The sequence below is a fragment of the Pangasianodon hypophthalmus genome, chromosome 18 (genome assembly GCF_027358585.1).
Source record: "Pangasianodon hypophthalmus isolate fPanHyp1 chromosome 18, fPanHyp1.pri, whole genome shotgun sequence".
Classification (NCBI taxonomy): domain Eukaryota; kingdom Metazoa; phylum Chordata; class Actinopteri; order Siluriformes; family Pangasiidae; genus Pangasianodon; species Pangasianodon hypophthalmus.
In genome coordinates this window covers 21002123-21013442 of record NC_069727.1, presented here as the reverse complement: position 1 = coordinate 21013442, position 11320 = coordinate 21002123, and the positions used below count along the sequence as shown (strand labels likewise).

General features: G+C 41.7%; 1 protein-coding gene across 1 annotated transcript; it reads left to right on the top strand.

The window, feature by feature from the left end:
• The first annotated feature begins 423 nt into the window (after positions 1-423).
• On the top strand, positions 424-5662 carry mrpl42 (mitochondrial ribosomal protein L42). The gene is made up of 5 exons (XM_026943325.3): positions 424-900; positions 3037-3097; positions 3312-3396; positions 3971-4134; positions 5515-5662. Exons 1-5 carry the CDS (start codon positions 813-815, stop codon positions 5558-5560), a joined length of 444 nt encoding a protein of 147 aa, XP_026799126.3. The 5' UTR covers positions 424-812; the 3' UTR covers positions 5561-5662.
• The last annotated feature ends 5658 nt before the right edge of the window (positions 5663-11320 follow it).

Below are 11320 nucleotides of genomic sequence, written 5' to 3'. Positions count from 1 at the left end.
GGACACTGTACAGAACCCAAAGGGTAGCAGGGCACGAGAGAGCGGTTTGTGGCAGTAGAAGGGATGACACTGTTATTTCACGTCTCTGAATAGGGCACAGTGCACTAAAGCACAGTAAATATCACTGGTAAACATGATAAAGGCTTTTCAGTGGAGCATGTGCTGCTATAACAGTGAAAGGGCCCGGATTTAAAAACTAGTTAATTCCTTAGGTTAAAGTGGCGTAACACTACAGAACTTGCTAAGGAATAGTTCAGTAGCTTCTAAGACTCTGTTAGACTGTTTAAATCAAGACAAATCTGATTAAACGAATTTAATATACAAGCGTGTTTTTAAGTATCCGAGTGCTCCTCGCTCCAGCACAGTAGGTGGCGCACGTGCAGCAACAGTTTGTTTGCCAACCGCCATAAAGCCCGAAGAAGAAGAAGAAGAAGAAGAGGAGGAGGAGGAGGAGGAGGAGGAAGAAGAAGAACTCGTATATCAGCAGCTGTGATGTGAGCAGAAGAGCTGTATCGCGCTCAGGACAGTCACTAACGTCTGCTCAGAACCTCGCTAGATTTGTTTTTTAAATTAAAGTCGCTAAAAGGCTCTTAAAAGTCGCCAAATCGCTAAGGTAGCAACACTGAGCGAGGTCAACGCGAATGCAGCAACAGCGCATGCGCGAATTGTTGCGCATGCGAGTTTAATGTTAATGCGTCACCTTTTCACAGCGTCTTCTATCTTCATTACACCGGAAGCTGACTTCAGTTCCGTTCTCGTTAAATCTCGTGTGTGTGACGGCATTTCCGCCTCAGTGCTGGTACAGAGGGATCATGGCGACCTGGAGGCGGATAAACTGCATACCTGTCCTGCTGACACGCGCCTGCTGTAACGCTAACAAACAGTTATTTCAAGTCAGAGGTAAGAGTCCTGGGTGTAGTTCTCCTTCCGGCACTTTGCATACAGATGATACTTTTGTCTTTTAAACAGGAATGTCTGAAGAACAAATGATGTTGAAACTACAGCTGTATGTTGTTTCCCTCTATCAAAACAATTGCACAGAACATAAAACCACTTTTTAACAGTATCTGAGTGCAGAAAATACACTGAAATGGTCAGGCTGAGGCACATTAACTTGCTCTCGATCGTTTATTCATGACACTCTATATTTGAATCCATTTCGGGGAAATCTGGAAGAAGGGATTTTGTTCATTTTAGCTGCTTCTGGAGCTACTAAGAGTTGAAATATTCTGAATCAGAGCTACATGTGGTAGTGTGGTAGCTCTCCCTGCTCATGTGCATTCAACAAACCAAGAGTTGCCTCACCTGGAATTTCCTCTTGTTGTAAAATGTGAAGTATAGCCAGACATGCTAGATCAAGTAGTATCCACTGCTAAGGGGAATCACTGATATCACCTGAAACTCAGAAACATACATTTTCAGCACCTCAGCCTGGACAGATGTAGCACTGGAACACATCTGGGTAAAGACGATGAGTGCCACAGCAAGAGTTTTACCAGAAAGTGTGGACTTCCAAGACTTACTGATCTTCCTGAAACCGACTGTGAGTGGGCTGAAAATCCTATCAGTGGGATCACATGTTTCTATGTTCTCAATGAGCAAGAAGAAGAAACAATAGAGGCTCAAGAGCTTGGTTTTGCAATAGTGAAGAAGATTTCAGGGATGAGAAGTCACCACTGTTTTATGCCTGATGCAAAAGGTCAACTTCGCATGCTTCGAATGTCTGCTGACACCACTGGCACTTTAGTCCAGGTTCCTGAAGATCTGCCCAACATGAAGCAGTGTGTACCTGGGCAAAACACCGCTGCAGCGTACGATCAGAAGTGGCGTACTGGCAGCATGGTGGAGCGTGATGATGAGAGGCAGGACGTTCTTGTGGCCAGGACGTGCTGATGAGTGCTGTGTACCAGACACACACATTCTAGATCATCTTCCTGTGCCTTCAGCCACCACTGGAGGACAGGATCACTTTGAGGGAGAAGACATTCAAAGCATAAATTATGGCTTCCAGAGCTTTGGAGATGTACATTTCTGAAATCCAAAAGTGAAATAAAGGTATTGCATCAGCTAAATAGCCACGTTTTCGTTATTCTTAATAACGGTGTATTTTTGGACTCTCAAAAATCAAGATATTGACATTGTTTTTATGCGAATAAATAAAAATATATTTCCAGTTTCAGCATTAGTTGTTCTTCAGACATTCCTCTTTAAATACAATAAGTATCAGCTTTATACAAAGTGACTCACATTTGATTTTCAACCATTGCAAATGGGTAAAATTCCACAATTTATTCATGGAGCCACACTGAGATCCCCATATCTCCGGGATTGAACCATATAGGGCCTTTTAAATGAAGATATCAGAAGACACATTTGTTAAGAACCAGAATGTAAAAAGATAAAAGATATCTTTAATATTTCTTGAGTTACATGCATGCCAACTTTGGGGGGAAAGAAAAACACACAAAAAAAAGTGCTTTGTCCGATGTTTGGACTCACACCGTTGGTGTATAATGCAATAAGATCTGCTAAAGTCAACAGATTTCAGTAAGAAATACACGTCTCTGTGGAAGAATAAAATAATAATGCTGTCACCTTTCTAAGGTTATTTTTCATTATCTGTGGTTTTGGTGAAAATTTTGACCCCTTCTACAAAATAGTGGATTATTCAGTAAATATTCATCCATGACATTTAATATTTTGCCTTTCATTTTCATTTATGTTTTTCTTTCCCCAAACCTCTGGTTGAGTTGACTCGGAATGACCCAGTTATAAACTGCCACACGACAGCCATGGTTTAAAAAAAGCCCTCCAATGCAGTGTAAAACCTGGAGAAGCACAGTTTCAGAGGTAACAGTGTTCTCTACACTGACAGGAATGGAACTGTGTTGTCAGGAGGATCACCACCTGCCTGTATGAAACAGCCGTGTCTGTTGTGTGTGAATATAAAATCTGCGTAGTGATTTTTCACTGTGATCATGAGCATATCGTGTTAATTCCTTACTTTTTATTTATTTATTTTATTTTTTCCTGCAGCTAGGGCCTTGTCATTTCATCCTGCGTCAAGAAACCAAGTACCTACTTCTGATGAGAACAGGTAAACAGAGAGGTTTTATTTGTTGCTCTAATTGCATTAATGATCCTTTAGTGGCTTTAATGTTTATGGATATTTTACAGCCCTAGAGCTTTTAGCATTTATGTTATATCGTTCTTGTCTGTGACATTTGATATATCTGCAGTGGTCTATCGTACACCCAGTCTTAGTTTGGTATGCACTAATTAATAAATAATTTTTTACATCTATCTCCTAGGGATGTGGACCTTGGGGTGACACGTGACGGGGAAACCATAGTGTGTTTCCACCCTGCTGCAGACATTCCCTATGAGCTCACAAAGGTGGGCAAGACACACTAAGGGTGTTTGACTTGAGATATATATATATATATATCTGTGTGTGTGTGTGTGTGTGTGTGTGTATATGTATGTATATAATCTCTATGATCATGCATGTCAGTTGACAGAATTTCTTTTATGAAAACAGTAGGCCTATACATCCTGTATACATTTATCAATGCAAATATTGTACTACTGTACTAAAATATAATAATTTTAAGTGCACATCACTTCTCTAAACCAAAGGGAGTGTGTTCCTCGACTGTACAGAAGGCTGGCCGTAGTGCCACATGGTCCTCACAGTCCGTTAATGCTGAGGCGCTTTTCTGCAGAATTCAGCAGGACTGAGAGGGGAATTATCAACAGTCTGCTGACGAATAATGATTTTATTGAGACAAAAATAAAAACTGATTAAAGGCATCTGCTAAACGCCCTGATTGTAAATGTAAAATGACAAATTATGCACAGTAACTACTTTTGTTTGAAGCTTTCCAAATTGTTTATATCCTTTTTTACATGTTGTGTGACATATCCATTTAATAAATAATAAACAATTTTTCTCTGGTTTGCTCTACAGCCCATCCCCAGTCCAGATCCTACACTTGATTCTGCAGAAACACATGATCTAGTATTGAAGTCGCAGCTTAATAAGGACATTTTAAAGAGTGAAAAGACGCCGGCTGTAGAGGAGCTTGCCAAGATGTTCTACACCACAAAGCACCGCTGGTACCCAGTCGGACAGTGAGTTATACATTATTCTCGTGTTATTTTTTTTTATTTTATTTTTTATAAGGTTTAAAGTTATTTATTTCCTGGTACACTGATGTTCACCAGAGATGGATTTTGAGGATTGGAAATTTGACTCGATTGTGGCCATATATCTGAATTATTTTGTGCTCAAAACTCTCCCAATAATCTGCATGACTTAAAATCCTCTATTGCAGCTACATGAATTAAAGTTGTACATCATAGTGATCGTTATGGAGATTATTATGGAGATTAGTTTATATTTGCAAAAATATTTTTGCTGGGATGGGAGCTGTTCATAAAAGTAGCTTTCAGGGATTTTATAGAAACGTATTATCAGTGTCAGCTGAAGTTTAGATGTTTATCACATTTTATGAATAATCTCGGCAAAATTAAAGCTACTGTAGATCCTGTCTTCCTACAGCAATCAGTGTGTCTGTATCTAGATTTTATTAAAACAGTTACTCTGGGGCAGTGGACTGTAATGCTGCATTCAACTAAGACTCGTAACTCGGAATTTCTGACCTTTCGACTAGGAAAACCAAAGAAGACTCCCCCTCAACTTATAATTCTTACTTGTGCACTTGTGAACTCTTCCACCTCAAGTTCAGCAAGTGACATCACAGCAACATGGCCGCTGTGACCTTTACTTCCATCAGCAGTAAACTAATTAGCACGTCTTATCTTTAAATGAGTTATACTGTATTTAGATCAATCAACATACCGACATACTCACCTGGTAAATCTACACTGACTCTACCGTTTGCTGTTTTGAGGAGGAAAATGCTAGCTTGTTGTTAACAAAAGACGAGCACGGAGGCATCCATGATTTTTTTTCTTACTTTGAAGTGCAAATGCATGGTGGTCGATAATGATGTAATTCCGAGTTCCCATTTCTAAGGTAAGGTGAATGCAGCATCTCCCACTGATGCTGCTTAGCAAGTGTCACTGCTGCTGAGTTCTGACCTGATAATTGGTTTGCAAAAGGGTGTGAGGCAAAAACGTGAAAGAATGTGCAAACAGAACGGGAGAAGACCAAAGAGTGAGTTTTAGTTGTTGCAGGAGATGCAGTCTGCTGCACAGCTTTCCCACCAGTAGACAGAATACTGCAGCGCTGCAGCACGTTTCTCAAATGAATTACTTCTGACTCGGCTGCAGTATTTTCAGGTCTTATCCTTCTTATTACCTTTATGCAAAAATTGTAACAGGTTTAGTACATCACCCCACCTCCAAAATCCCAAACAAACATGGACTGTTGGTCATAATGCTATTTGTTTTCTCTTTTGTGATCCAATCAAAATGTATCTGGTGAACGGCAACATATAAATTGAACATGAAAAAATGATAGTTTATTTGGTTTGTGTTTCTTTGCAGATATCATACAAGGCGCAGGAACCGAAATCCACCCAAAGACAGATAGCAATGTTTGCTGTCTGAGAGCTGTATAAATGTGATTGATCCTAATCTCTATCACTTGCTTTTTGTGTGAATAAATAAAACCATTATAAATGAATTGCAATAATGGTGTAAAATGGCATTTGTTTCAGTAAAAGAAATGTATTTATTTGCTTTCCAAGCTACAACAAAGACCCAGCTACCAGCATTGAAAAGAAAATCTATATTGGTTTAATTATAAATATATACAGCTGTATGCATATACTGACACTGGCCACTTTAATAGGAACACCTTTACTCAGTCAGTCAATCATGAGGCTGCAGCATGGTGCATAAAATCCTGCAAAAATATGTCAAGGGCTTCAGTTAATATTTTGATCAAACATCAGAAAAGAAATGTGATCGCAATGACTTTGTGATAAAGTGGTTAGAGAGTATTTGAGAAACTGCTGATCTCCTTGGGATTTTCACACATCAGACACACATCAGAGTTTACACAGAGGCAGTTCTGTGGGCGGAAATCCTTTTGTTGAAAGGTCAAAGGAGAATGGCCAGACTGATTCAAACTGCCACGAAGGCTATGGTAACTCAAATAACCACTCTTTACAACCGTGGTGAGCAGAAAAGCATCACGAATGTCGAACTTTGAGGTGGATGGGCTACAAGAACAGAAGACCAAATTGGGTTCCACTCCTGTCTGCTGAGGGCACAGTGGGCACGGACACACTGATACTGAACAGTTCAGGACTGAAAAAGCTTTTGCCTGGTCTAAAGTTTCAGTTTCACGACCAGGGTGTGGTGTCTTAAAATGGTCCATTTGGCTGTGCTGCCTTCGTGATTTCAAAACCTGCACCTATTTGTTCTAGTCATTTAATGATGTACTCTGGTCATTGTTCGATTCATGATACTGGGTCAATATTTTTATATTTTTAAAAATATTTTAAATGAAGAAAAAATATTACTGAAACAGATTCCCTGTTTATTTCTGAATCATAAACCATACCATAAAATGGTAAGCAGAAAGAATCATTAGTCCCCTGCAATCCCAAAAAAATGGAACAAGGAGTTAAAAGTGTAAACAAAATGTACTGTGGCAGGTTTATGCTATCATAGATAGATAGATAGATAAACAAAGTCTGTATGTAATGTAAAAAAAAAAAAGGAAACCTAAATAAAACGTCAGATATTTTTCCACCATTAATGTGACATAGCAACCCACAAATATCATGCGAAAAACAAATTGGAGGTGGGGACCTGGTTGCATAAGTATGTATACCCTTTACCTAATACTTTATACAAGCATTTTGCTTGTAGTACAGCACTCAATCTTTTTTGGGTAAGACTCTACCAACTTCTTGATTTGGCAGTTTTATTCCACTCCTTGCAAAAGACAACAGATTTCTCAATTTGCAAAGGGATCTCTTGTGCACAGCCCTCTTCAAGTCATCCCACAGATTTTTGATAGGATTTGGAGCTGGCCTTTGATTGGGCCATTCCAAAACATGGAGGATCTTTTTCTGAAGCCATTCCTTTGTTGGCTTGAATTTGTGCTTTGGAATGTTTCTTCAGCTGTCTAACAGAAGTCTTTGTGCCAAAATAGATTGATATTTGGAGCTTTCCATGATTCCCTCTATCTTGACGAGAGCCCCTGTCCCTGAAGAGAAGCAGCCTTTTAGCAGACCATAACACATGGTTTGGGGTGATTTAGGCGGCTTGGATGTTTTTTTTTGTTTGTTTTTTTGTGAGAAAGGGCCACCCTACCCCATAGACTAGGCAGGTGAAGAATACGAGAGATCGAGAGATTGTTGTCACATGCATGGACTGACCAGTACTTGTCAGATGTTCCTGCAGCTCCTTTAATGTTGCTGTAGGTCTCTTGGCAGCCTCCCTGATAAGTTTTCATCCTGTCCTTTGAACTATTTTGGATGTACATCCTGTTCTTGGTAATGTCACCATGGTGCCCCATTTTCTCCACTTGTTGATGATGGCCTTCATGTTGTTCCATGGTACATCTAATGTTTTCCTTTCTATGATGAGATCCTGTACATGCTTTGTAAGGTCTTTGTGGACCATGGCTTCAGCAGTAGGATGAAACAAAGATGGTCAAGAAACTCCTACAGAAACAGCTGATCTTCACTTCATCACTTCATTGATGACAGGTATATAATAATTACTTTTGAACATGAGTTCAAAAAGTAATTATTATATACTAATTACTAAAAAATAATTATTATTATATAAACATTACTTTTGAACATTGAATGACATTGGTTAATTCTGAGCACAGTCACATGCCCTATTATAAAGGGTTTGCACATTTATGAAACCAGTTTGTTGTTTTTTTCTTTTTTTCCCCTAAAACATGACATGATTTATCTTGGTTTCATTTTTTTTTTCACATCACAAAAACCTGCGATTTTAATAGGGGTGTGTTTATACAGGGAACTTTTTATGGACAGAAAAATGTATATCTGTCTGTCTCAAGTGTGTAGTCAAGAGTGGGTCCAGGCTTCACTAAGGTGAATTGTGGGCATGGCTTACTGTGATGCATTGAGTGTATCCGCTAGAGGTTTGTATAATCCAAGTTACACGTTATTTCATAACCCTGCTCAAGACATCCTTGCCTCACTCTAGACTGAACTTCTGCCTGGCTAAGCATCAGCTCCACTTCTTCATTTGAAAAGTATTACCTTTATTCATTTAAGCCAGTAATTGTTTGCTTTTTTCATTACTCTAATGTCAATCCTCACATCTCATAGACCCTGAAAGTATCCTCCACAACTTGGAGACCGTACTTCCAGAAACCTCATCTACTCTCCACTGTTGTCTCAATCCCAACGAGTGGTGGTAGGTGCAGAGGGGATTCTCGAGACAGTGGGGGCCCCCAGACAGGAAAATTCAGGGGACGCTTGTGGCATTTTTTGGTGTCAGTCCAGTGTCTGGGTATTAAGGAGTCTGATGGCTTTGGGGAAGAAACTATTACACAGACTAGCCGTGATGTGTCGAATGCTTCGGGGACCTTTTGCCAGACAGCAGGAGGGTGAAGAGTTTGTATGAGTCGGGTCATCTGCTTTGCGGATGCAGCGTGTGGTGTAAATGACTGTGATGGAGGGAAGAGAGACCAAAATGAACTTCTCAGCTGTTCTCACTATCCGCTGCAGGGTCTTGCTATCTGAAATGTGCAATTTTGGTTGAGGGACCAGGTGAGGTTCTCCGCCATGTGAACACCAAGGTATTTGGTGCTCTTGACAAGGATCCATCGATGTTCAGCAGGGAGTGGATGCTCCATCCAAGTCAACATGTCTTATGTTTTGTCCACATTCAGGGATAGGTTGTTGCCTCTGTACCATTCTGTTAGCCTCTGCACCTCCTCTCTGAATGCTGACTCATCATTCTTGCTGATGAGACCCACCACCATCGTGTCATCGGTGAACCTGATGAAGTGATTCGAGCTGTGCATTGCTGCACAGTTGTGAGTCAGCAGTTTGAGCACCATTTTGGATCTGGAGCGGCTATTGAGCCACATTCAGGCTCTTTGCACTATCCTGAGCAGCCCATCTGCTGTTGGCGGTGTGGTGCCTTGGGGCGCACTAAGGATGCATGCATGGGTTTTGCAGCATTGAAGAGCACATGGTGATTATAACTTGCTGATTGCAAGGCCCCAGTACCTGCAGCTTAGGCGGAAGTGAGGCCCACCTGTACCACAACTGCCCATGTCAGAAGAATGTCCCAGATATGGAAGAACTGCTAAGGTATGTGAGACTGGGTAGAGGCAGTGAAGAGGAGCTCAGCAAAGCAGATGCAGAGCAGGAGAAGGCTGACAATGGCCACAATAAAGGTAAAGCAGGGAGTTCTGTCAGGGAGATGCAGCAAAACTGCCGAGAGCCTCCACCAGTAGAAAGCATGGGTAGTGCAGAATAGCTGCCCATAATAGGAAGGTGCAGGAACTCAAGTGGAGAAACAGACACTGAAAGGAGCCTAGAGCGGTAAAGAAGCAGAAAAGGAGCTGGTAAGGACACTGAATTTAGTGGATGTGCGGAACAGGATATGGGAAAATGTCTTGAGGAGGAGCAGAGAGTGGCTAGTGGAAGTAGAGTTGCTTCTGGAAAGTTGTGCTAAGGAGGGTGAGGACTGGGGCAGGAGGGAGTGTAAAAGGAAGACTGGATTAAATAAAACATGGAGTATAGAGGAGGCTTCATGGCCTTCTGGAAGAATTTTATGGGAGGTGACGTGGGAAATTGTCAGGAAAGGGGTGGCAGGAGCAGGCTGGAAGGTGGAAAACAGGGACTGGGTGTCTTCCGTGGGCACAAGGTGAGAAGGGTGGCCTACAGGGTTTCATGAGAAAAATGTTGAGTTTTGCAGTGACTATGCTGAACCTGAGGGGAATTAGGCAGGCAGTCAAGTGGGCAGCAGTCTTCATGTCTTTGGATACTGTGCCATTTGATGTCTGGTTTGTGCAGGAGTGCCGCTTGTGCTCAGTGGCCGTCGCAGGTTTGTTTTCAGGAAGGGGGAGGGACCTTTTGTGTGGGGAGTAGGAGAAGGATCAGCAGATGGGGTGTGAATTCTGTTCAGGTAGAGGGATTTCCAATTGGGACCTGAGGTGGTGGTGGTGCCTGGGAGGGTGCTGAATATATGAGATATACCTGGAGGGGTATATCATTCAGGGCCATCTGCATGTATGCTCCTATTAGAGTGGGGGAGAGGGCAGGTTGCAGGCCTTTTGGGTATCTGACCACTGCCTGGTGAGGGTGGAGGTGGAGGTGAAAGGAGGAGTATGGGGTCCAGGGTTCTGGAGATCCAGTGTGACCTACCTACAGGACCCCTCCTTTCTGAGCACCTTCCACCTTTCTGAGTTTGTGGTGGCGGTCCCTGAAGGTGCTTTATGGCACTCAAGCAGAGTGGTGGTAGAGCACCAAGAGCAAAGTGGCCATGTTCTGCCTGTGGTGGGACCATAACGTGTTAAAGGAGAAAAGAGAAATGACAGCCCAGTGGTCAAGGACCTTGCAGGTAGCCTGGACCAATGGGGATATGGAGGGGGTTAGATTAGCCAGTGGGGCCTTGCGGGACCACTACATTGCTGAAGCCAAGAGTTACTGTGTGCAGGCTGGCCGACAGTGTTTGCTGCTGGACAAGAGGCTGACACGGTTCTTCTTCAGTCCAGTCAAGGCTCAGCAATGCCGAAGGTGGCTCAGGAGGACCTGCAGGGTCTTGCAGCTGGCCTAACCAAGGAAGAGGTGCAGGGGGCCATGCGCTAACTAAAGAGTGTTGTAGCAGGGCGTGATACTTACTTTTTTCCAGTTAGCACATGTGCTCCTAAGTTTAAAAATTTAGGAGCATATAAAGAACTTAAGGGGCACAGTGAAAATTTATCAAATAATGTGTTTTTCCTTAATAAAGGGATGCAATGAGACATTTACAAGCAAAGGGATTTAATTTATTTGAATACAAAAAGTACACTAGGTTTTTAATTATTTCTGCTTCAAACTGTATTTATTTAATAATTATGTAATTATTTATACTTTAAACTGCTTTAAACTGTATAAACAGTATGAACACCTCTATAAAAAAGTCTGCTTAGTCCATTTAGACACAAAGGGATATCACTGTTCCAGCAGCTTTTGTAAGCAGGTCGTGTGGCCCGCTTTGAGCTCAGCCAGTGGCTCACAGCAGGACTTTCTCTTCTCCAAGAGCTGCACATACACAATTTCACATTCCATCTTTGACATCACTGTCTCCGTCGATCAAAAGAGCCAGATAATGTGCTGCTCTCGGCTTTATTTTATCA

Excerpts from the sequence above, each read along its gene's own strand:
- mrpl42 (XM_026943325.3), top strand. The coding sequence starts at position 813 with ATGGCGACCTGGAGGCGGATAAACTGCATACCTGTCCTGCTGACACGC. Across the intron at positions 901-3,036 it reads ACAGTTATTTCAAGTCAGAG|CTAGGGCCTTGTCATTTCAT; the intron begins GTAAGAGTCCTG and ends TTTTTCCTGCAG. Across the intron at positions 3,098-3,311 it reads CCTACTTCTGATGAGAACAG|GGATGTGGACCTTGGGGTGA; the intron begins GTAAACAGAGAG and ends TCTATCTCCTAG.